Here is a 27,213-nt window from a genome sequence, read left to right as displayed (position 1 = left end):
TAATTGTATTATCATGCTCAAAAATGGTGAGCTCATTAAAAACACACAACTTGAAACACTAGATGGAGTTTGGAAGTATGGCAGGAACATATTTTTCACAGTGTGCATTCTGTTTGACCATACTGTTTGACACATGAAAGTCAGATAGAGTACTGTACTATCACAGAAAAGCAGGTTCTTATTCATTGGACCTTAAAACAATATAATTTTTTACAGGAATACACAAAACAATGCAGGATAACACTTTACCTCTACTTTACATTAATTACTAGTTGTGCCCATAGTAATACCTGTGATGCCAACCTTATATTTACATAGGGACTGCTATTTAATAGCATGGTATCACAGGGTTTAGTGACTTTATACATAACACAGGTTGAACAAGGTATGGGGGAAAGGAAGCTCTCCAAAGGTAAGTGATGTTAATATTTACAGTACTTTGGAAACACAACCATTGTTAACCCCTAGAGAGGCCCCCTCCCTTATGTCTCGTTCTTGCCTTACAATAATGCCAGTAAACCACCTTACAATGTAATTCCATTGGGCATAATGTTGTAACTACAGGTATTACTATACAGTTGCATAGTAATTAATCCCAACTAAAGGTTTACTGTTACCCAATGTATTTGGATAACAAATCATATGTTTTGTTTACAAAATTACATTTCAACATCTTTTACAAATCATATCCCTTACGAGCTACGAGGCTCATGGTTTGAATGTTTGTGTGTGTACAGAAAACTTTGTTCAAGTATGACTGCCCAGAATCTCATCCAAGTTTATATCTTTCATCCAGTCGTCATTCCCAGAGCCAGACTTGAGCAAAGAGTCTATGAAATCGGAGTCGGTGTTTATCCCTGGGACGGTGTTATCTCCCTCCTGGAGGAACTCAAAGGTCAGCCGGTTGACCCTGTTACTCTGGTAAGCGCTAGAGTTTTGGCTGGTTGTTGAAAATGAGCCTGCAGGTACCCTCTGTTCAGGAGAAGCTTGGTTCAGGTTACCCATGACTGATCGAGGGGGCATCATCGGCTGGCTAGCTCTGGGTGCTGTGCCTCTGATGGCAGAGTTCAGGGGAAGCATGCCTATGTCTGGTGCTACCTGGTTGGGTGGGCCAACATGCCTCTGTTGATAGTGGTGGGCTGTCATGTCCAGCTGGCCTCCCTGAGATTGCAAAGAATTGGGCAGCCTCCTAACACCCAGCCCAGGCCCCAAACTGGCCTGCTTCGAGCTGGAGGACCAGCCCATGTTACTAGTCATCATGCCTCCTAGTCCCTTCCCAGGCATGCCTTGTGACTGCTGCCCTACTAATGCCCTGGGATGTTGCACGCTATTGATATTACTCATTCCGAATGCGTTGCCCTGATTGTTAGACACTGGGAATCTGGGTTTGTTTTGGTTTACTCCAATTCTGCTCTGGTTATTGTGTTGCTGGAGTTGGCCAATACAGGAGCCTTGATGAGGGTCAGTCCCACTCCCAAATCTCCTGTCAGGTGTGGGGAGCATCTTAGCACCTGGACCATTGGACAGATGACAGGGCATGGGCTGGAGATCACTCTCAGGACTGCTGCCTGGCATAGACTGAGAAGAGTTCATTCCTAAATAAAAAAAACAGGAGTACAACTATGGGTTGGGGCATTGCAAAACAACCACACATTTAATCAGGCATATCCCAGCTTTAATGTTGGTACTGTATGATCTTAACCATCTACATTTCAGGTACGACATATGTAGTTGTTTTGTACTCCGACACTTGACAGTATGAATCACTTTACCTGTGAACAGACCTGACTGTTGAACTCCAACCATGTTTCTTGTTTGTTTATAATCTGGTGGTGGTCTGGTTAGATGACGGTTAAATTGGTCTTGTGTGCTGTCCTTGTCCTGAAAAACAGCATGATACAAATTATTATTACAATGGTTATATCAGCAAAATTAGTATCGTCAGTTACTTAAGCACATATCTCAGATGGTGATTGGTGGAAAAACACTGAATATACTGGGCATCGCAGCTCACCGAGTCATTGATAATGTGTTGTTGCTGGGTCAGTTGTCTCTGTATGGCTGGAGTCTTGCCTGGGGGCTTGTGTTGGCTGATGGGAGCTGGAGGTCGTTGCTGTGTTTGGGACTGAGCTGTCATGCCCACTAGACTGTCATTGGTGGGTAAGCGAGGTCCAAGTGCAATTCCCTGAAAGGAGGGATAAGGGATTTACGACACGCCAGGGACTGCAGTCCTCTAGTCTGCATCGATACTGGCTCAATGCACTACAGAGTCAATGAAAGTATGCAAGCACCGCAATACAGCAATGGCAAATACCCACTAGAGGGCGACCTTTAACCACAAATTGAAAGCACAAACGTGTGGTTACATTCTCATACAGGAGCCCTAGAAAACAAAGTGAGGGTGGGGGAGTATCCTCCTCCTCAGGGCAAGCTATTCCCCTGACAAATGTGTCTGATGAGAGTGGAAAGAATCCCTGAGACAGCAAGACAGTGTGCCGATGGGGAGTTTATGTCCAGCACCATGACTACCTTTCTTAACAAGCTGGGCAGTAGCCACCCTAACTGTGCTGGGTTTGCATGATGACATCTCCGTGAGATAGTCAGAAATACAGCAGCCAGATGCACATTAGGTGAAGAGGGGAATTTAAGTGAGAAGACAAACTTGATTTAATTTTGATACATAAGTTAAAATATTTGTTACACAACACATAGATCTACCGAGTACTGAGCTATTGCATAGCCAGATGTCTCGCATAGGATGACTCCAAAAGTGTGCTCCAAAGAGAAGAAAGGCACAAGGAAAGAGAGAAAGAAAAGGAAGAGCTCTCTGTCATCAGTGGAATTATTCATTTCTGGTGGCAGAGACAATGGTTTGTTTAAACTCATGTTCACTATGTTGGAGGGTTCATCAAGTGGACACAACTAAATGTCAGAATTATTTTTCTTTTCAAAAGAAATGTGTATCAATGGCTTTTGAACTCATACGTAGATTCTGAAATGTAATTAAAAGTATTCACAGAAGCAACACTATTTGTCTGGAATTAGTTGGCACGACAACCAAAACAGCTACTTACATCAAATTCAATGTAAAAGAAAATTAGTAGGAAGCAGTAAGTCCACCATTTGCATCCAATTATCAGCACCGTGAGAAATGATTGCCCTCACAGAAGTTCTTCCGACACAGCCAGACTGTCTTTCCATTACACTGGGATAGACTGATTTCACAGACCTTTTTGTTGCAAGAACAACCTCTGTGAGGGGTGTTTTGTTAGCATGTACAACTCAGTAATCCTCTCTTTGTCATCCTGACGTGTCATAAAGCTGTTTTCCATCATTTTCCCCTCTCATTCTTCACAAGCTTGTCGTAAATTAATACCACATGTGGCTTGGGCCTCAGAAAAGGAGTGGTGTGATTCAGCCTCCCATCCTGCGGCAGTGCAGTGCGGGGCCAGGCAGCTGACAGTGATCCAGGCCGGCTCTCACACAGCACTTCCTCCAGTCTGGAGCTAGGACGCTGTCCCAGGGGAGGGCCTCGGCATCTGGACTTGGCCACAGCTCCCTTTCCCAGGACACAAGCACTCCCTTCAGAGCGCCGTTAGTCAGAGCAAGCGACCTGGCACTCACAACCCCCCCACCACCCAACACCCCCCCCGGCGGCTCATATCCTCCTTACTGAGATGTTGTGCCACAAGATCATCAGCCACAGTTCCAAACAGTACTTTTAAATCCATTAAGTCGCTTGGTTAACATTGGCCCTTCTGTTTTGGGACATATTCCTGTACTTCATGACTTTATGGATTCTTTGTTAAATGTTGTACTATAAAATAAACCTTTGTTCAGCTTAGATGCAACGTTAAAAAAAAAAAAAGTTCAATGGAGTATTTGACTGTGAGAACAAGCAAACAAGAACCATAACTCACATCTTGAACTTCTCCCACTGGGAGGAAGTTCAGCCCTCCTCGCTGGTGTTCCAGGGGGCTCATGCACTGTTTTGGGATCTTTATTTCTATGGCATTGCTAATTCAATTCACTGTGGGAAGGGACGCCTTCTTTTCTACACTACAGTAGCTGGGAAATTAACCCAATCAGTGCCTTGAATAAGCAAGAATGATACATCACCGCATCAGATCAGAGTACAGAGGAGCATTCTCCCCACCATGTTCACTAGTATCATATTCACTATCCTAGTTGATGGTTCATGATCTGATTTGTCTCAACAAGCAAGACAATAATCACACCACTTCATGACCTTCAGGCGAACGTCTTCCCTTGGAATCCTTTTTCCAGCTTCTGGCTGATGTGTTATTAGGATGCTGAGAGCCAACCAAATATTTTGTAAAGTACTGTTGGAGGTTGTAAGGACTAAACATCCTACTGTGTTCATATCTGCATCTAGTGTTCATATCTGTGTCTATCTTCCTCATTCCCATCGTTAAGGAGCTTTTTATTAGATAAAGTGGTTGCAAGAGTCCTCATGTGTGGCTCACATGATCATTTCACACAAAGGCAACTAGAGATACTGTTTGTGCAAAAATGAAAAGGGGGATGTTCTAAATCCCCCCAATCATAACAAATCAGTGGTTCAACCTCCGGCACCGGGCTAAGCAGATTACTGTCATTTTCCACCACTTGTCCCTTGTAGCTAACAACCTCCAATTAGCAAATCCTGCTGTGCAAATCTATGCCCTGACGGAGAGCGTCCATGACAGGCAGATAAATTAGAAGTCCTGCATGTTAATCTACCATGCTCTGGCAGTCCGTGTCATCGTCAAAATGCTTCTGGGTGAAATACATATTCACAAGAGCCACGTTGACGACAAAGACACAAACAACTGTATCGTCAATGGCGACAACACCAAAAAACAAACGACTTGCATTGTTCCCTACGTTTTGAGACTGCATGCTGACTGCCATGAGCAAAGTGAGGAAACTAAGTAATGAGCTGGATTGCATGGCAGGCTTTCTGGGCAAACTATGCATCTTATTACTATGTCATCAGCAGAAAAAGAAGAGCTTATACTCTATTATTTCACAGTGCCGAGAGGTTCCAATTAAATATTGTAGCAAAGCATGATGTGCAAACCTTCAGTGCTATGTTCTGGAATAGCATAGTGATATATAGCCAAGTCTTATGAAAGAGAAAGCAGTACACCCGTGTAATCAGTCGGCAACTCCATTTCTGTCCAAAGAAATACATATTGGCCAATCTCTTTATTGTACTTTAACGTTTCTGTTTCTCATGTTTATCAGGTATTCCACAAAACACATTTCTTACTTGGTCTGTGATTTATTACCTGTCTTTGCTGGGCTAGTTTGAAGTGGAGCCCTGGTCCATGCTGATTAAGGGGGGTCCTCTGGGGCATGGCTTTGGGCTGCAGACACTGGACCCCAGACATAGCTACCTGGGGGTTCTGGTAGTGATGGGTCTGGTTCTGGGCTTTGGTGGATGGCTGTTGCTGGGATATAGTCTTGTTCAGAGGGCCTGTTATGATGGGGATCTGCTGGTTGACGGGGTGCGGGGATTTGGGGCTGAACTGCAGAATGGGCTTGCTAAGAACCTTCATGTCAATGTGATTGGAACCATTGTGTCCGTTAGACTTGAAGAGGCAGTTGTTGATCCCCTTGTTCTGGCTGCTGCTCATGGGGGGCAGGATGGAGCTTTGGGGACTGATCCTCTGCTGGGCGAGCGAGGCTGCCTGGTTGGACAGCTTGTCATGGGGGAAGGAGCTGCTGGAGGAGTGGGTGCTCATGGCTGGAGCCCAGCTGGTGCCCCCTCCAGGCTGAGTCTGCTGGTGGTGGTGAAGGTGGGAGTTGGGCTGCTGCTGGTTGGCTGCCATCTGTTTCAGCTGCTCAGCATGAGACACCTCTGGCCAGCTGGGCAGGCCTCTAGAGGGGATCTGGCTACCTGCCTTCTGTGCAGAGGTGATGGGAGAGGTGGAAAGGGAGGAGCTTCCCATGGTAAAGGAGGGCCCAGCGGAAGCAGGCCGGAGCTGAGGTGAACCGCAGTGAGTCTGGCTGTAATCTGGGGAGAACTCCGTCTTTATGGTCTTCTCCAACTGAGAGCACAGGTTGGCTGCCCCCGCTGAACTGGGCCGACCCAGGTCTAAACCGAACGCATCGTCGTGTTTCAACATTTTCTCAAACTCCAGGTCGTTAAGCGAAGGCACAGACTTGGTGAGCTCGTCAAACAAGTCCTGAAGTTCAGGATCAATCTGACTTCCCCCCTCATCTTTGAAGTCAAACACCATCATGCTGGGGTCTGCGGATGATTGTCCACATGACTGGACCTCAATGGGCTCTTTCTTCATCTCCTTAAGGGTCATGTTGAACAGATCAGAGCTTACGCCATGGGGCATCATGTAGTTCTTCCGCTGCAGACTGTTGCCCATGATGGAACCACCCTGCAGAGACTGGGACTGGCCAGAGCTGAAAGCACAGGGTCCATGACCCATCCCACTGTTCTCCATACGTGCACGCTTATAGCCTGAAGGTCCACCAGAGAGGTCATTTTGCTTGGGGGGGTAACCTGGAGCATGTCCTTCAATCTTCCTCCTTAACGACCCCTGGAGCTGTGGAGACACAAACACAATGGTGAGAAATCTGTCTAGAAAACATGTAATACCATGGCTTATTACAATTCCAGAATGTTTTTTCAGTTGTACTTTCATGAACTCTCTTGAACCAAGAAATCAGAGCAACGAGAGGGTAACCAACCGAACACTGCCTAACAATTTACTCAAAGACATTTTTGAAAACCTTTGTTATGGATTTCAAATCAAGCACAGTGCACGCCTATAACTAATGCAGCGTTCAAGTGTGGCCTGAAGAAAAAGGAACATTTAAGATAACAAGGGCCTCTATATATAATTATTGCCCTTCATTCAAACAGACTCTTTGATGTTGTAAACCAATTAAAATTATGATGATAGAATACCACTGCATTAAAACGTACTTCCAGCATTAAATGTCTTGGTGGATATTGATTCATTTTTACCATTTTAAAACTTGTACACATAATATGACCAACTGATATAACGTTTTTAAATAAACTTACAGTAACTCAACTGCAAATATACAGGACTATGTATAATCCTGTATAGTGGAGTTCATGTCATACCTCAACCCTAAGGATAATACTGACAGCAACAATGGTAAAACAGGCTTGGAGAATAATAACTTTAAATGCAGGAAAATGTAGCATGGAAGCAGATATATTTAGGAATGGTCTACTGTCGACAGCCAGAGAGAAGAATAAGGCCTTTATCTGTCTCCCTTATTTGCATAAATTATATGTTCCTCTTTTGTGCCTCTGTAAAGATAGCCGAATAATTCTTTGTATTTGAGAGGATCCTTATACCACCCCACCCCCCACCCCCACCCCTCTGCCAATGCGGCTAATAAGCCCATAGCGGCAACACACACAAAGAATGTTGTGAGCATGAAATACCAAGTCTAGAGTATAGAAGAAGATACATAGAAACTGAAATCACATTATCATAGCCAATCCTCCATATTACTTACTAAGATGTCTTTAATTTCCATTATGGTTGACTGTAATCATGACCCCTTGGGGACCCTTTGGGGACCCTTTGGGACCAATGAGACCATGACCCATTTATAAGATGTTGGTGTTACCAGAACTCCCTGTCAGTTACTGTGCTGTCTCCTAGCACAATGTTCAGTGGTATTGTCTACATATAGAAATGAGTCATTGTCTACTCATCATTTAATGTGTGATGCCAGTGAAGGAATAATGTGTTCATGTTCCACACCAAGCTGAGCTAAGGAGAGGAGTGTATCTGAATAGTGCAGATTTCACTGTGGGAACAAATCGGAGTCATTTCCAGTTGCTGGCACACATCACATTAGGATGATTCATTGCCTGAAGGCAGGGAGTGATTCCTGTATTTCACTGTGTTTATACTCTGCCAATGCCTGTTTTGCTTTTTGCGTTTGTTTGAAAATACATTGCCACATTTTAATCAACTCACACATATCTGTGACTCTGCAGCATGTAACCGGGCTCTCTTTTGTTTGCAGGGTCTTAAATGGGGTGGTGGTGAATGTCTGTTTGAACATACTGAGTGTAATGATATGGTGCGTGATGATGCCGCCTGGATTAGGTGCTGTGTGGGGACCGAGGGATAAGCAAAGCTGATATTACACAGTGTAAACATGGAAAACAGGGACTATATAATGGTACCTCTATGAAGAGAGGTTTAGTAGCAATGAAGAAAAAACATTAATAACTAAAGAGAAAAACGTAAACCTTAACTTGGTCACATGAGAAATGGCAGTTAATAAGGAACTACAGCACAGAAAACAAGATGACAGACACAAATTTGTCAAAACGAGACCGTTATTATTCAGAATATATAAAAGTATATGGAAAAATTCAGTGCAGATAGTTTAACTTAGACATGGGCTACACTCATCTTAAAAACCTCACCAACTCCACATAATCTTCATAAGGATTCAGGCTGTTAAATGTAAACCTTCCCATTACTAGACATCTGTTTTATTTGCCAGCCTAGTAGGTTGGAGCTCACACACTTTCTCCCATTCCACCTGCCTGTTTATGAGTGCCAGAGGCCAGCCCAGAAATCCCCTCACATCTCCAGGCCTGAGAGGACATGTCATGAATAATGGAGAGAACAGTAGATCTGTTGCGGAGATCCTGTGGGACTGGGTTGCCTCACCTCAGTGACTGTATAGTTTAAGGACAACACAAGTTCTAACTTCAGGGCTTAAACGAGCAGATGTCTCGTATAGTCGAAATTACATCAGCTTTGCTTTGTAACAGAAATAGTTTGACTCATTTCTTAAAATACCATTGTAGTGCATTACACTTAACGAAAATTTGGGAAATAGACTGATTACATAGTTAACTCATTTACTATAATTTTCAATTGGCACTATTTTAGAAACGGTATGCAGTGGCTTTATGTCCTCTTGAAATCCTCCAGACAATCTACAAGTGATCTGAAAATAGATTTTCTGATTAACAATTAATAGGCTTAGAGCCACTGAATTTCCTGATGAACGGATGGTAAATGAGAAGCTCAAATGCATAATACACATGTAAACTAGCTGAAAGCATCCTGATAGCTTTCCATTTCTATATTGGGTGTGTAATATAAATGTATGTAAATGAACAAACAATAATGTAAAACTTAATGAAAAGTTTATTAATGGCTACTATGAAGATGAAAATCCACTAGAAAATGACCTCTGATGTCTTAATGTAACATAATCCTGTGGTGAAAATGATCCTTAAATTTAAACACCTTGCTGTTCACTAGCATTCTCTAAAAAGACCACAAAACACTCCAAGCGATGCCCACGCATGCTTCTATCAGCATGTGAAAGGTTCTGTCCTGTTCACGAAATCAATCCGTGAACTTCCACCCTTTCATGGTGATCTTGTGGTCGGCCCATCTGCTCTTATTTGCCTGACTATCAAGTTGATGCCCTTTGACCGGAGATGAGCGGGCCTGTCCTTGGTCGTGTCAACAGAGCCTGTCTGTTCCTGCTAGCTCTAGGACCAGTAACAAGCCTCTGTGTTGCTAGCGAGTGAGCAGCCTGCTGATGGTGAACACTGTGGATGGGACTCTTGAAGAGCTGTCACAGAGGACACTGGGGATGCCACACTGGTCATCCTGCTACCATCTTACAGACCGGTGGCACTACCCATGGAAGCAGGCAGGTTGAGGTTTCAGGCTGTGTGTGTGTGTGTGAGAGAGAGAGAGAGAGAGAGAGAGAGAGAGAGAGAGAGAGAGAGAGAGAGATGTACGCACAATATTTATGCAAGTTTATGATTGTGTGTTTGAATGCAGGTCTTACTGAAATGATCCGGCTCGCTAGTCTCTAATCTATTCACCAGAGCCCCCAGACAAGTTGTAATCTGCTCCTATGAGACTGAAAAACCTTCTCAGATTCTGACACAGAAAAAAACAAACCCTAAATAAAGGAATAAATACGACTATTGTGTTCCTAGGGAGACATAATATTTATGCGGTTGCGCAGGTTGCAAAATGCCGCAAGGAGGAATTTCATCTCTCTTTCTCATGGGATACAGTGAAGAAGCCATCAGACCGGCACTAAAGACAAAACACACACTACCAAAACTCCTTACAAAAAGACTCAGCTGTTAAGCTACTCAGAGAGTATGTAACACGAACAGTATCCCATACAGTGCTACACTCTCTAGATCACTGGTATGCTCAGTCTTTTTACAAATCACAGGTTTGTATTCAATCCATTCTTCACAGTATAATGCAAGGCTTTTGTTCTTATTATAAGCCATAAAAAGTCAAAAACTGGCTGATCTGCCACAGAATTTATGAGAACTATGTTTAAAATGAATGTGCTGTTTAACCATATAGTATGTCTTTAGGCAGAGAGATTAATAATTGTGTTAAACAAAACAGATCAATGTAACAGGAAAGGTTAGGTCATTTGGGAGGATTGCAGTAAACATAATACTGTAAATACCATTAACTTGGCATTGAGATGATCAGCACATTACAGAATTTACCACGCTTTAGGACATTGGACTCCATCCATTACTGCTAGGCGCATGCCATGATGATGGTTCTGTTGGGGGGGGGGTTTCCCTAATTAGGTGGCGATGCACATGTTGGGACACACCACCTCACTGCAGAGATGGGCTCCTTCTGACTGATCAGCACTTTGCATCCCCACACTTCCTGACACAGTTGTATTAGATTGAGGCTGCCCTCCAGGGAGCAGGCGGGAGGGAAAGATGAGCAGCAGCAGCACCAGGAAAAAAATGAAAAGAGAGACGAAAAGAGAAAGCGAGAGAGAGAGAGAGAGAGAGAGAGAGAGAGAGAGAGAGAGAGAGAGAGAGAGAGAGAGGGAGGGAGGGAGGAAGAGCGACTCAGCTTTGTGGCTGCCTCTGGGAAATGTGGAGAGATCATAAGACTGCCTTTGAAGGGAAATACATCCATTATGTTTACCCAGGGCACATTATTCAACTGTTACTCCTGGTGCATCACTCCTCCATTCAATGGAGACTTCCCATTTTAAATAATGAGCAGCCTGTAAGCTGTAACAAAGAGGACCGGCCTGAAAACACTGAATTCCAATCTTGACTGTGTCGATATTCCATAAACTCAGAGTAAAACAGCATGCCATTCAGGTCTTGATAAGGCTTGTCTTTTGTTCACCATTAGACAAGAGTACATTGTGACACCCCTGGGAAAGAACTAGATTTCTGAGAAGATGTGAGTGCGCCAGATGAGAAAGGTTGCATTTGCAAAAATAGACCACACAGTTACAAATGGAGTATTAGGCTTTTTCTATCAGGGACATGTTCAACTAAATCAGTAAAAATACAACAACAACAAAAATATATATATATACAGATGGATGTAAAGCATCATGAATGTAAAATGGTCTGACCCCAACAAAGAAGCTGTTGGATGCTCTGCAGTGGCAGTGAAGTGATCTTAGGAACAAATGTTGGAGGGCCCTTACCCAGGCGTCAGTACATAAGCACCAGCAAGGCCATGCCACAGCAGACACACGGGAAGTCACAGACATACCAGTGACAGGCCGTCACATCACATCACCACTGGCTATGAGGCTCACAGGGCTCCCGACACAGCTGTCGCCTTACATCCACATGTCAATGTGACCAGAGAGACTCTCGCAGAGGACAGCCAGGGGCTGGACATAGCTCTGGAGCCCCTCTACAATGGACCTCAACTCGGGGGGAAGAGAGCCTTTCTCAAAACCCAAAGAATTCTGAAAATTCTCTATGCGCCAAGTAGTATATGAGTATTAGATAAGTTATTTCATGATTATGGAAAATAGGCTTGTGTGTAATTTAATTAGTGTGCTGCAACACAGATGATGACCCAACTGCTTTCCTATGCTTTTTAACAGGGATATAATGAGTGAGCCGAGAGCAGGCAGAACAACAGCCCCATGGTGCCTCCTTCATACTGATGGACACAAAAGTGCAGTGTTCTCCAGGTTTAGCTGGCACTTCCTGATCTCACACTCAGCCTTGGTATTCCATTTCATTGTTTAAATCGGAAACAACAGCCACCATTTTCCTCAATGCAGCCAACCCTTCTCGTGGTGGCCTGCTCATGTAAAAAAAAACGGGATTAGAGGGGAGGCAGAGAAAGACCTCCCACTATTCAACAGTTTCTGAGCTGGTCATAGTTGAAGGTACAGGGCTCGCCTGTCAACTGCACACAGACTAAGCTCCTACTACAGCTGAAAGGGTTCTTTAGTGGTAAAACATACTTAAATTCTTATTGGTTTCATTTACCAGGGCTGGGAACATTCTCTCGCTACATGCTATTTTATATCCAAAGGAACAGTTTGTCAGCATACCATAGATGACATGAAACGCAATGCATCTTACTTAATGATATGTGTTTATATGTCTATGTGTGCATGAGGTAGTCTGGGAAAGATAATCTTCAAGCTGGGAGACAGATTGAGCATGTGGGAGGGAAAAATATAAATGTGATTTTTAACAACTTTTTACGAGACAGCACTGAGGACGCGAAGCACCAATCACAAGACACGGGTCAGTCTGTAGTGAAGAGAACACAGGTTGAAACAGTTAGCTCTATTGAAGCCCAATTTATTTCAGATTCGGCTTATCACAGTTTTAGTTCAACCTTAAAAGCAATACAACTGGTTAAAATGTGTCTTTAAGGCAGTGGATTTCAAAGCCTTGACATTGTGTTTCACATTAAAACACTCAGTGTGTGTCATTTGTTTTGTGGTCCAGCTGACATGCCACAGGGGGTTCAGTGAAAAAGGAGATTTTCCACCACTTAACTTTAGGTGGCATATAAAATCTTCTGGAGTACCATGACATTACAACAGAACCTGGTAAGTATGTTTGGATGGGCCATAGTTTAAGAATAGTGTGGGAACTCTGCCAGCTGTGTAAAACATTTGAACCAAATCATTTGAAGATCTTATAGAGTTGTCCTATTTTCATTTAGTTGAGCTCCTCTTGTTGCTCAAATTGTCCCTCAACTTTCCCTGAGCTTATGTATACCCGTAAATGGGCATTTCCATACAGTCATCAGTACCTTTTTCCCAGCAAATGTCAAACACAAGGCCTGCCCCTGCACATGCCACAGGAAAAGGCCCATAAGCAGAGAACAAGTTCCCTTCCTGTTTTCAAAGACGATTCCTATGGCATGCGGAGCCATTTCCTGCTTGCTAGGCCGATTTCACCATCTCCAACATCTGGCTGCTCTTCAGCTCCGCAGCTGCACATTGGTGAGAGCCAACAGTGCCACTGTTGAGTTGAGCAACACAGGGAGAGAGACATACTGGAGAGAGAGACAGAGAGCGAGAGTGAGAGTGAGAGTGAGAGAAAACCATTCCTCTCATGTCAATGGCTACTACGGAAACAAGTTACAGGCTTGCTCCACCATCTCAGATAACACAATAGGATTCTTCTTCAAGATATCCTTCTTCCAAAACTTAATATCAATGTGATAAATGCAACTAACTTTTACTGTAACTTGCCACTAGCTTAATACTATGAAAAATTCAAAAACTGCTGTGCAGAAAATATAACAATTACTGGAGAGCTTTCTGCTCCGTAAAAAAAAAAAAAAAACTTTGACAAAAACGATGAAGCAAAAGGCATCTTTTGGCTGCCGGGACCACGATATCTGATGGGACTCCAGCAAAGTGCTCCTAACAGCATTGTTGTTATGATTTTCCATTGAAACCAGGATCCATTTAATATCCCGTGGGAAGGCCAGGCGCAGGGGTTAATGCTGGGCTAATGCTATTACACTCAGGTCTTGATAAGCCTCCTGCTCATTTAGACAGGAGCAAAACACATCTACTGTGATAAAACGGCTCTAATACATTAGAGCTGCATGGATAAATTCACTTAGCCAAGGTAAGAATGGTACTGTTATTCAGTAGACATGTCTTTCTAGTATTACACTCGCAGAGAAGATGTATGATATGGCCTGGATGGGAATCAGGCAAAGCCCTTGATGTTGTTAGTGGTGTGCTCAACCAACTGTCTACCACAGTACAATATATTACGCTGGGTGAGGTCGCCAACTTTCTCACCACCACTCTTTTCTCCAAACTATGCACACAGTCTATGCACACACATAAACAGTCCTCTTTCTAACCGTGTGGTATGTCCACATGTGCTTTTGCAGCAAGAAAATCAAAAGTGAACGAGTGGGAAGCTTTGCTCTACTCCCACTCAAATCAGTTCTGACATTCCAAATAAGGCCTGTGTAGTCCAATATGCTGGCAGAGATCGACACATAGAACACTGCAGTGGCCCAGTCTCACTGACTCCAGCCTGGAACAGGGGAGGGGGAACAAGGCCAGAATAATCTATCATCAGCCGTGACATTTCCCTGAGAGAAATTGAAACAAAATGTGATTTTGTGCTGGATTATAACACAAGCCATTGACTGCATACGGTCGACATAACCACCCACAGTACAAATGCCTGTTGGTGGTTTAGCCAAACATCTACTGTACATTGACTCGGTGATAGGTGTCTGAAGTTGAGAGAAAACCAAGAATTGTGAATAAACTTCTTGCTAAGACAAGGTTTCATTAAGCCATCTGAGGAGTTGTGCTAGTTTATGTTTTAGGGCATCTTTCTGCTGCCTGAGCAGTGAAGAGAAATACCTTATGTTATAGTAGTAACATAAGGTATTTCACTCCATTCAGTTTAGTATCGTTGCAGTGCACTGGGTATTACTGCGGGTTACTGGACTGCAGGTGCTGAGCTATACACTGGCCAGGATGGTGATGTCAGGAGGAGGGAGAGTTACAAAGGCTGCAACACAGTCCATGTTTCATGCATGTTGGTGCATGCGGGCAGCTCCTTCAAGTGCTGGTAAGTGGGCCCTTTGAGTCAGTGCTTTAGGTCTTTTACATGTTGCAGCTGGTGAGAAAGCATAATCGAGCAATCTCGCTAAGTGTCTGGAAAAACGTCTTTCTCGTGATCTGATCATTGACAGCCACTCAGCAGATACGACAAGCACGTAACCACTGCGGTGATTTTCCAACAAAGGACTAGAATCGTTTAGAGGACTTTTTTGGTGGCCATAACTAAGGGGAAAGTAACCCTTCACAATTAAGACTCATTACTTAAGAAAGAAAAGTTGTGCAGTGCTTGGTTTGTCTGGTAGTTTGCCATTACAGAAGCTGCAGGTCAAGTTGATTTTAATCTTCCAAGGAAACTTTGGTTTGGCAGTTTCAAGTTAAACAGACAGTCCAGACTCACAACCATTAAGCTGTGCTTCTGATGTCAAACAAGCTCTCATCTGTGTAGGTTGCTAAGCAGCTCTCTAAGGTGTTATGGTATTTCTCTAGTACGAAGTGAACAATAAAATAGACCAAAATCTTGTCTCTGCTCTTTTCATTGCCCTTCAAGAAACTGTATTTCTGGGATGGCGAGGGATGAGGTGGAGAGGGCTTCTATGATCAGTATCACTGTTTAAAAAAGAATGAAAAAAGACCAATGCTAATTGCTCATGTAATACGTATGGTAATTCATACGACTGACTATATTTCCAAGTAAACGAAACAAACTGTTCCAGTGAAACCCTAAAGCCATCTGGCTATCATCACGACAGCTGCTGGTGGAGGAAACACAGTATCCTGCCAACGTCACTGTGTCCAGTGTGCAGGACTGAGCAGCACACCGCCAGTAAGGTGCATGGCAACAACAGATGAGGGACAAATCAAGAAACAGATTGTCCCTCCCACTATATCAAGAGGGATGGGAAGAAGATGAAGGCATGTGCTTCTAATTTGTTAGTGAAAGAAAAATCTGTTCCTAATCACAGTGTATTTGCATGATAACATGCAGCAGCAAGAGAATGACCAGACAGGTAGGCAGTAAGGGTTGAGCTAATCTACACTAACGACAGGAAGGAAATGCAATGGAGGTATTGCATTTTATTTGCTTAGCATTTTTCAAATATTGTGATTAAAAAAATGTCGTAATTTCTTCTTTTTTTTTAATTACAAAAATGAAATTTGAATGCATCCGCTAAACGGACTGATCTGAGACCAGCCCTGGTATGTCAAGGCTGGATGTTCTAGGCTGTTCTATCAGTATCTTTGTTTACTCTGAGGGGAAAGATTGACCTGCTGCAGTGGATGTTTCACAGCTCCAATGCCAAGCCCTTCCCACTCTGACCAGCTGCTTGCTATTCTTGCTTTGGCTACGCCAGGAGAAATTATTAAAAAAACAAACCAGACAGGGAGATCAACAAATTCAGTGTGTTAAATGTAGAACTCTCACAATTGTCTTGAACATGTTGATTCATTTCACAACATAGAATCTATGAGCCAATATTGACCTGCTATGAGCTGAGACTGCTGTCACGACTTGTTTAGTACCCAGCATCATGCTAGTGTGGCTAATAGACACCATACATTGCAAGGTGCAAGAGTGGGACACTGAATTATGAAAATATTTGACCATGCTTGTGTGGCCATGCCATGGACGACCATGTTGTTAGGTTATGGCACAAATGTCTCATTGTTGCCGGATGTGGGAGAAACATCCAATAGATTCTAAAAAAAGAACAGGAAGGAAATAGGGGGTGGGGTGGCAGTGAGTAGCTACAGGGGTGTGGTAGAGAGAGAGAGAGAGTGAGAAAGGAATGTTCTCTTTTCCCTCTCTCCTTCTCTCTCTTCAAATCATATACAGTCCATAATAATACAATACAACTTTCACAGCAACAACTAACAAAAGACAAGACTCACAGTTAGTCACGGTAATTGAGGATATTAACATGAGACCGCGTGCCCCATAATGATAATGCTTCTTTATAGCACAGGTCTACAAACAGAAAGCCAACTCTTGACCTTAAACTATTAAAAGTGATCATGAATGGGCAAAATCTCGAGATGGCGTTGCTCTAACCATTAGAATGGATGTTGCTATGTACACTTGCTTCATCTAATATAAATGAGAAAACCTGTACATTGATATTAGTCTAGTGAGTTAATTTAACCAGTGATTCTTCGTGATTAGCTAGACCCAGGACTGACAAGAAAGTCCCCTGATTTTACCTTGAGTGACTACAGTGTAGGTATAACAATGGTGTAAGTTAGTGAGTGTCTCTGGGCTGTGTGGAGAAGGGGTAGGCGCCAGAGCAAAGCTCAACGAGGAGCCCACACTGTGACACCTCACCACAGCACAGCACTAACACAAACATTCCAGCTGCCAGTGGCAGCGCCAGACCGAGGAACAAGACCGGCTGTGTTCTGTTAGGCTAGATCTGATGCTGCTGACTTCAGGCAAAAAGCCTTGTCAAGCATTTTGAAACATTAAAATGTTTATATTTAAGAATGGGGCAGTGTTCAACTTGTCTGTTTTGCAAGACACGATTGCATTGACTGTAGAGACTGAGATAGACAAAAAGGCCACTTTTCAACAGCTACTCAACATTCAACTTGTTTGACAGCTTTTTATGAAAAAATTTGAAACAAAGAGAATATTCATTTGGGTTTGCTGTAGGGAGTGAATATTGTAGCGGAGCTCAATTCCTATTGATGGCTGTATGCCATCAATCTCTCAACAAATATGTGCAAAATGAAAAGATGTAAATGGAAAAAGGCAAATTCCCTCTTCTTTACACAATTGATATTTTAACAGTTCTGCTGTTTAAAGTATCAAAGGCCTGATGCCTGAAGGAACAAGAACTTTACTACAATGCAAATAGAGTTGAACCCCTACTTAAGTACAGGGAAGAGGAGATGGGTGGGGGAGGGGAAGGGAGGGAAGAGAGGTTGAGGAAAAGTGAGCATTTGTGCTTCTTTTCAGTGCCGAACGACAGAGCCTGGGAACCTCGGCAGCTTGGCTCGACTCTGAGAAATATCCGAGCTGTAATGTAAACATGTCTGAACTCAGATCTACCAAGAACCCCCCTCCCCCCCGAATGTACCCTTGCATTCCAGCTAGAGGTTTGTCAGTGACATCAGGAGCCCACTTTCTCATTTCCTGACCAGAATAATGACCCTAGGGAGAAAAGCCTGTTTGAAGTCACGCAAATGAAGCTGCTTTGCCCTGAACACCATACTCACTCAGAGGAAAGCTAGAAATGAGGCTAAAAGCCTTCAGCAACAGTCCCCACAAAGTGTTGTCTTGTGAATGGTTTTGCACAGTTAAGTGCAAAGGATCTAAAAGAGCACAAATTGAGATGTTTTGTGAATACCAATGATAAGACAAACAGAAACACAACCACACCCAGTTCTATGGTGGCAAATGTGGAGATGAATAATCAGATCTGTTATGACCGTTAGAGAGGGAGCTCGAAGCAAGGTCAGGAAAGACAGTTATATCAGGTGACAATCTGATTTGAAGATAGTGTCAGAGCAGTTACAGTTGACTGCTATAGATCTACATGTCACCCAACTGTCGTTTCCAGGCCTATATTTTCACAGTTGTAAACATGGTGAAATCTGAAAACATCTCTTTCCAGAGTGACATTTTCCCTACCAGTGGAGATCTATGATTAGCAATGTCACTGTCAGAGGAAGAGTCTGTTTTAGTAAACAACGCTGATGGGGCATTGTTCGAGTTTTACATGTACCACAAAGAAAGTCCCTTTAGTTCACCCCCATGCTTCGCACACCTGAGCATGCACGTTCCCACAGGGGTCCAGTTTCAGGAGATGCAAACAAAGTGCAGCACTTGTGGAGACACACTTTGAGCTAACCTCTCTCTCTCTCTTTCTCTCTTTCTCTCTCTCTTTTTCTCTTTTTCTCTCTCTCTCTTTCTCTCTCTCTCTCTCTCTCTCTCTTTCTCTCTCTCTCTCTCTCTCTCTCTCTCTCTCTCTCTCTCTCTGTCTCTCTCTCTCTCTCTCTCACACACTCACTCACTCTCTGTTGCTATCTTTCTCGGAACCGTCTACCCTCCACAATTAAGTCAAGCAGGATAAACCTGACAAACTCAAAGAGCTCTCTGAGCAAAATAATCCCATCAAGCATGAATGGATACCTCTATGAGCACCCACCAGACATATACATAACATTCTGTACAGACCCCTCAGATTCACAAGCATTTCTGAACCCAGACAATCAAGTGAGGAACGCTGTCTCCTCAGTCAAATGGATTTAATAGCTAAGTTGCACCACACATGGATTAGCATTACTGCTAGACTCCTTGGTAACTAAGAGGTGGATCAAATTATTAATAGGTCTGTGCTCTGTGAATCACTTGAGGCTAACCTCAGGAACACTGAGTACCCGTTGCTTAATAGTCTGAAACATGGTGTGAACAGCGCTCATCCTAATTGAAAGAGTTTGCGCATTGTAAAGGTTTCATTTCATTCAAAAAAATAGATAGAGATAGACAGACTCCCAATTTGAGTCCAACCCCAGGCTAACTAACCCAGAGGACAGCAGCATTCTGGTCCATGTGGAGCAGCAGAGCCTGCGCCTGTGTTACTCCAAGCGTGTATCCACTTAGACTGCATTATCCCATGAAGACCGCGGATAAGACGGATCTGCTAGATGGTTTCAGCAGCACTCTTCAAAGCTCCAGCCTTCCCGTAGGTTGGTGAATAAAACATGAGGCGTGTGTGCATGGGGTGCCTCAGAAAGACACCCCTGTTACAGCTACAACAGATGAGCCAGGAGCGCTTTTGATTGCACACACATCCACACTGCCCTGCTGGGTGTCTGGATACACACTATCGTCCTGGATTTTTATCTCCTCGCTTCCTAGTTTCTTTGAGAATGATGCGCCTGTCTTTGGGTAACATTTGGAAATTTGTAAAGAAAAATAGATTAATAAAATAAAATGTATCATGCTTCATACAAGCTCACTAGGCAGCTGAGGTGGCCCAGATTCACAGAATGCTATTTCCATAATTGAGTGTAACAGAAATTGAACCCAGACAGTTAGGGGAGGAACTATGTATTCTAGTCAAATGGACTTACTAGCTAAGATGCAACACACATGGATTAGCATTACTGCTAGAGTCCTGTGTAACTAAGAGGTGGATCAAATTTATAACAGGTCTGTGCTCTGTGAATCACATATGGCTAATGTTAAGGACACTGAGTACATGTTATTTTATATGTTTATTTTACCTTTGTTTGATGGTGTCACATCTAATAATTCTGGCGTATATCGTTGGAATGTTTTTTTAATGTTGTCACATGTTCTGTATACTGTATAAAGATTGGAGCGTATGGTGTTTCTCTGTGGTACAGAGAATTAGTGTTTTGAAAAGAAAGAAACTGTCAAAGACACACTTAAAACACAAATAACAAAACTCCACCTTTGTGGACAAGGATCCTTATTCACAATCGTCAAGTGAGTGCATGTGTTATTATTTCACATTCAAATGCACTTGGAAATTCACACAATTACTCTCAAACTCAACAGACGCAGACTGTTGATGTATTGTACACCTCTAGGTAAAAATGTGCTTCACTTTCCTAGGGACAACAGACAAAAACGGTGTATTGTACAAGCCAAATCAAATAATACATGAAATTACTGTACTCAAAACATCTTGCATTGGTCCCGGCTCTAAAGAGGAGTTAATACCATGCTGTCTCTGTGCCATCCCACTGTTTCTTAATCAGCTGGGGAGAGATGTACAGCTCTGTGGGGCCCCATGGTGTGCTGTGGGACTAGTTTAATCACATCAGGCTTATTGAAAAGTCACAGTGTCAATAGACAGCAGCCGCAGTCATAGCCCTAGCATTGAGCTCTGGAGTCGTGTAAGACTAACCTGGCACTCAGTCTAACTATAAGCCAGCAAGTTACCCTTGAAAAACCTCCACTTTTCCATGACAACGTGGAAGTGATGTTTAGGACGAACTGTTCACTGGATGTCTGCCGAATCCCTGCTGCATCCCTGGGCCGGGCCGGGCATGGTTCTGTGCAGCTCTGTGCAGCTCTGTGGGTGGCCCCCAAGGACCTGAGCTAATTGTTCCATATCAGAACAGAGCAAGGCTGAGATCAGACCACCTCCAGCTTTGATTCAATTCAAGCTGCCCCAGAGGCAGGCAGACAAAACCAGGAATCTCTTACATAACCTGACCCCCAAACCCCCACCCACTCCTCGACACCATCTTTTAATTCATTAAGATACTTCTCCAATAAAAGAAACAAAATTAAATAATATGTATCAGTCTACTTCAGGGTATCAGCATAACATAAACTGACACTGTCCTTTTAATTGGGTAAGCTCAGCAAGCACACAGCAGCTGTCCCCTGTTGTGAAAGCATAATACTGGAAGTTGACAGTTACCAGATATTTCACTACAGTAAGATAAGGGAATAACAGAATCTTCCCGACGCACAGGATGGTTAATAACTGAGCAGCTCCCCACTATTGCTTCTTCAAGGCATGTTTGACTTAAAGTAAACACAGCCAGGAAATGTATTTAGTGGCTCTAAACATTTAGACTATATGGGCATCTAGTTAATTCAATTTCACCAGTTTCATGAGCAGAGCATCTTTCAAGAAGGTGCTTAGTGAGTAATTTGTTAAACCTGGGATAATAGGACACGACAGTACATGGCATGCAGCACACTCCAAGGCCATTTCACTGCTTGTTTATCTGTCATTTATAGTCCAATAAGGCAGTCACAAAACTGATTAGACTGAAATATGTGATTGTATTACAGTAGGTTAGGTAAAACTGTTAAAACATACATTAATCCTGAGTCTGTAAATTGGTTTTCCACTGAATACATGTATTCAAAAGATTGGAAGGGATTAAGTTGTTGAGTAACTGCATGCACCAAAACCTAGAATTGAAATGATGAAAAGATTATGTCGTGCACAAACATATTAAAAACTAGTTTTTCGTTGATGTGAAAACAAGTATGCTCAATGTGTTGAATGTACATTCTAGCTGGGCTACTTTACATGCTGGACTGGCATACACTAAATTGCAAGACATACACTTGATCCTGTCATCTGATCATCATTATGGCATTTAAAAACAGACCTTCTCAACCTTACCCTTGATATTTAAAACCAAACAAGGATTTTCCTTTGCAGTAGTGTGGTGCATTCTCAGTTTCCAGAATGTGTTCCTCCAGAGCCTAATAAACTGAAGCAGAAATGAAATAGCAGACTCTACAGTCTCTTCTAAAAAAGTCATTTGTATCCATGGTGTAGTATGGTGTTGTATCTGACAGTGGGATGTCAATTTCCTGGAATTGTCTTAATTAAGTGTCAGGGATTTTAATTAACAGTTAATCCTTAAGAAGCAAAATCCCTAAATCAAATAGATTGAGAAGCACAATTGAGTGGGCCTACTACAAAATATTCAATTTCTGCTTCAGTTAATGAGGCTGTTGACTAAGTAATTTAATGATTTACATTTGCTCAGGTGATTCTGTCAGATGATACACTTACATCTCTATTGTTGACACTTATCCACCAATGTCCATCAAACAAAGCCAGTAGCTTGTGAAAAATAATTCAAAATAAATCAACCCAACTTTTGATCACCTATGGAATTACATCTGCCTGTGCTAGTTATATTATATGGGTTGTTAACCAGACATATGATTATGTTTATTTTTCCATTCACTTTCTGAATAAGCAAACTTTCAGCTAAAACCTCTGCAAGCTCTTGTAAATATGGTCTCTCACCCCTTTGACATTCTATTGAAACATTCCTTGGGAAACGTTTCATTGCCTCTGGTCTAGATGTTGAACTCCCTGGTGTCCAATGAAAGAAAACAACAAAATACATCTCACTGACTGTGCCCTTAACAGATGACATAAACAACTCTATCAGCACAGCTTGGCAAAACAAATCTAGATGCATCAACCCAAAATGGCACTGATAACATTTTCACGCAGGTTTCGCCACAAGATTTTATCGTGTCTCTTCTGAACTGCTAAATGCAGGAGGTTTCAGAACTTGTGAAACTGAGAACAAAGACTGCAGTGCGACCTGATGAACTATAATGTTTCTGTCTATCTGATTACTTGTGGTTCTCATCAGATAGGAATCAGAACTTAATTCTCGTGTGTGACAGCTCCCTTTGAAGATTCTGATGGCCTTTTTCCAATTAAGTCTGCTATTGTATCAATGCAGTCTTAATGCCGGTTATTGTAGGTGATTCGACCACATTTGACCTTTGCAAGCATTTGAGTGTCAAGCCCCCCCCCCCCCTCCACCACCACCACCACCACCATCATCATCATCTTAACTTACGGCTATGCGTGTTGAGATCTTCTGTTCTCCTGCTGCAGAACTTTGCGCTTTCTGTTCTCCATTAATTCTGTTGTACTCTAAAGGTTGCTGGCTTGAGGCACGGCTGCCCTTGGTTTTTCTGATTCCTGGTCCTTGATGCACAATGTTCAGAAGGTGTAGAGTAGTCTCGTGTTCACGATCCGAGTTCTCGGCCTGACCGCGCTGGTAGCGGTTCTCACAAGTCGAGTGGTGTCTCCTACACAGTTCAATCCGGGCGCGTAGACGCTCAACTATCGCACTATGCAACTGCGGGACAGCAGACCCCCTCGAGGTCGCAATTGGCCCGCTGACCCCACCTGGGATAGGTCCTACCATGCCAACACCTAACATTGGGACAAAAACCCCCGCAGCGGGCTGTGCGGGAGTAGCTTCTCCCATACCCGAGTTCCGATAGATAGGTTTACTTTATAAACCGCAGCTAGGGCACACAAAAGATCTGTACCGCAACGATCTCGATTAAAAACTCTATTGTCATATATCTAGCCTACAAAACCGCCTCCTAGACAAGTAAAACAATTTGGCACAAAATAAATGCTGTAACAGCTTTAGAGATCATCGGCAAATGCCATTCCGTTCATAATTAAATGTTTCACACGCTGTTTCGAAAAGCTATACGGATAACTACAAAGCCCAAGTTCTCAGTTTAATGAAAAAGCCGACACTTATTCTACCACCATTTTTAAAGACTATCAAGAGTAAACTAAGCAAATTAGGCCAAACACATTCTCTGTTGAAAATACAACTTCCAGACTCACGACTGGATTTTCATTTTACATATTCTCCCCCGGTTCGAATTAGAAATCAAGTTACATCTTGGTCAATTACACTACACAAACAACGGAACCCGTAACGCCTAGGATCCGACACACCAACCGATTGCGATCTGTCTCAAGTATTCCATTGACAATCATTTGTCCGAGCAGCGCACCGAGGCACGGGAATTGCGGAGGTAGCCTACTACAGAGTCTCATTGTATGAGCATTTCTCCATTTGGACATGAAATACGCATTTGGGCAATATGTTCGAATGCCCGCTCTAGTGGTGCAAGCTATGAATTGCACACTTGCAAGTCCTAAAATACTTCGTAGTTTGTCCTACTGCAGAACCATTGATGTCAAGCTGCACTTGAACAGCAGTGCCACCTGCTGTTGGTTGTTGCTTTCCGAAATATTAAACAATCTATAGTCACACACAAAATGGCAGTTCCATTGGGATTCAATAGCTGTGTTCTTTAACTGTGGAAAATAGGCCTAGAAATTTTAAGGAAAGAGAAAACAGATTTTTATTGTATTTAATGCTTATCTTCAGGGATTACATTATATACTGTAGCCTAGTGTAGACAGAGGACTTAGGCATTTACCTTCTGACCTCTTTAAATGGTTGTACTTGACACCAACAGTAGAGGGGAGTAGCTCCTTGCTACTGAGAAGCATACATCAGCACAGTAATAACGCCAAACATTGAGTCCGCAGTAATTTGTAATAAAGTCATATAAAGGTTTAGGCACTATCTTCAACTGCACTTCAAGATTTATTTCATGTACACAGTTATAGTTTAACATAATACAGGAATAACAAAGGTTTGTTTATCCCAAATGTACCACATTTGACTATCACATTGGCATTGTTTGGCATATTGCTTCCCAAAATGAAGGCAATTTGCATAAATTACTGTTAGTAGAGCAATTTTTCTTCTCTCTCACTTTTTCTTATAATTTTTTACAGTTTCAACAGCAATACACATAATAAATTATTAAATTAATTCACAAGCAATCCAGAACTGGATACAATGTTTTACAGTAGTAGCAACAGGAATGGTAAAACAAAGTCTACTTTTAGAGTATCTCAACTCTGAAAACTGACAGTGGAAATGAGAATATCAGTTCCATTGAGTCTGTTTAGTTTAACATACTACAGCATACAATCTACCACAACACATACACAGGGTTTTCACTTTTAGTAGATCTCTCTCAAGACACAGTATCAGTTCACAGATACATTTTTTCTTTCAGTCGTTGTCTTTAAGTCTGAACTACTGTTCACATGGGAAGGCCTAAGTCAGTGCAATTTAACAACAGACCTCTCTGGAAGTATGGATCACATATCTATATTTCTAAAAGGTTGAGGTCTGCCTCCACATTGATTTGAGTCCACCTGTGTACATTTCCCCATTCCACCATTTCCAGTAAAAAAAAATATGATAACAATAATGCAAAAGCAGTAAAAATGGTAGAAAAACATTAGGATGTAACTTTTGCCAAATAACAATCATACAGCATTCCATGGCCACAATGTTGTTACACATGATTCCCCTATCAGGGGTCCCAGCCCGCACTGAAATACTGGACTTAGATACACAAATCAAAATAATATTGCCAATTATATATCCCACACAGATGAAATTGGTTATTAGTTAACAAATCATGAATGACAGCAATGTCTGAGTCAAAAGGAATGGGGACACACTTAGATGATATTAGTTTTAGAATGTATGATTATCCTGTGGATAACATTTCTATCCTGTAATTATTGTGTTAGCAAATATTCTATGCTGCAATGTACATAGTAGTGCGCTTCAGGCATTTGAAAAAAAGTGCCTCAAGAAGGCCGTCTTTACCTTATCCTTTCATTAGTATCCACATTTAGAGGACAATTGTGTAAAGGTTTATTTAGATGTATTCCCCCACTTCATTATTTGAGTATCAGTAAAGAGCTGACCTGGTCTTGTCTTTCAAAAGGGACATCAGTAAAGATATTATATAAAAAAAAAAGGGGCAACACTTTACATTAAGGTTGTATTAACTGACTACATAAAAATGTAGCTACATAGAAATACCTGTAGTAACAAAATTGTAGTTACATTGGAATTGACGTTGTTATGGTTTAGTTATTAGACAAATTAAACTTGGAATGGGGGAGGTTGTGTTTTCCAAGTGTCAGTGGATGTTAGGATTGATCATATTTTGGTAACATAACCTTCCAACTGCATCTACTTACACCTCTCCCCCATTCCATGCCTTCTTACACATTTGTAATAGCCTACACCACTAACATTTGAACATATACAACTGAATTACTTAGCAATTCCCATGTACCCACAATGTTTTTGGGATCGGTATTGTTATGTAGTTACGTGGTAGATTATGTAATTTAAAGTACAGTGTTGATTGAAATATTATTGACAAACGATTCCAGGAATTCAGTATTACAAAATGCCTGATAACCATATGTGAAATGAATGTGAGTATGTTTGTGTGGGTAAAAGAGATAGAATGAGAGAGAGAGATGTTGGAGCTTACAGAAGTAAATGTAATAACACTTTTCAGAAAACCTTGGATATGACACCTCATATGGTGTTTTGTAATCAATGAACATCTATCTGGCATCATTAGTGAGTCCTAACCAAGAGCTGTTTCTTTTTCTCGAGGTAAACATTTCTTGAGAAAAGCATTATTTGAGTGTTATATACAGTGCCCTCCAAAAGTATTGGAACAGTGAGGCGAATTCCTTTATTTTTGCTGTAGACTGAAAACATTTGGGCTTGACATCAAATAATGAACGTGAGACCAGAGATCAACGTTTCAGCTTTTATTTCCAGGTATTTACATCAGGATCTGATGCACAACTAAGAAAATATCACATTTTGTTTGAATCCACCCATTTGTCATGTGAGCAAAAGTATTGGAACAGATATACTTAAAACATATTTAAGTGAATAAGACTTAATATTTAGTTGCAAATCCTTTGCTTTCAATAACTGCAGCAAGTCTGTGACCCATTGACGTCACCAAACTTTTGCATTCTTCCTTTTTGATGCTTTCCCAGGCTTTCACTGCAGCCTCTTTCAGTTGTTGTTTGTTTTGTGGGGTTCCTCCCTTCAGTCTCCTCTTAAGCAGGTAAAATGCATGCTCTATAGGGTTTAAGTCTGGAGATTGACTTGGCCAGTCTAATACCTTCCATTTCTTGC

At 42.2% G+C, this 27,213-nt stretch overlaps 1 protein-coding gene across 2 annotated transcripts; it reads right to left on the bottom strand.

Annotated features, from left to right (window-relative positions):
• Positions 1-578: 578 nt before the first annotated feature.
• On the bottom strand, positions 579-24,234 carry zmp:0000001236 (mastermind-like protein 2). 2 transcript variants are annotated; one of them, XM_047035695.1, is made up of 5 exons: positions 23,209-24,234; positions 5,295-6,569; positions 2,015-2,185; positions 1,773-1,881; positions 579-1,595 (listed from the first exon to the last, which is right to left on the bottom strand). In XM_047035695.1, the coding sequence occupies exons 1-5, from the start codon at positions 23,623-23,625 to the stop codon at positions 748-750; spliced, it is 2,820 nt and encodes a 939-aa protein (XP_046891651.1). In that variant the 5' UTR covers positions 23,626-24,234; the 3' UTR covers positions 579-747. The 2 variants fall into 2 exon arrangements, with proteins under 2 accessions (XP_046891651.1, XP_046891652.1); XM_047035696.1 differs by having other exon boundaries at positions 1,785-1,881.
• Positions 24,235-27,213: the final 2,979 nt, after the last annotated feature.

The sequence above is a fragment of the Hypomesus transpacificus genome, chromosome 15 (genome assembly GCF_021917145.1).
Source record: "Hypomesus transpacificus isolate Combined female chromosome 15, fHypTra1, whole genome shotgun sequence".
Taxonomy (NCBI): Eukaryota; Metazoa; Chordata; class Actinopteri; order Osmeriformes; family Osmeridae; genus Hypomesus; species Hypomesus transpacificus.
The sequence above is the reverse complement of the archived record's forward strand: the minus strand, read 5'-3'. Positions and strand labels throughout refer to the sequence as shown.

Bases quoted from the DNA above. Each gene is read 5' to 3' on its own strand.
- zmp:0000001236 (XM_047035695.1), bottom strand. From the start codon at position 23,625: ATGGGAGAAGCTACTCCCGCACAGCCCGCTGCGGGGGTTTTTGTCCCA. The intron at 6,570-23,208 runs GTAAGTTAAGAT...GTGTCTCCACAG, and splicing joins AGATCTCAACACGCATAGCC to CTCCAGGGGTCGTTAAGGAG. The intron at 1,596-1,772 runs GTAAAGTGATTC...TTTTTTATTTAG, and splicing joins ACAGTCAGGTCTGTTCACAG to GAATGAACTCTTCTCAGTCT.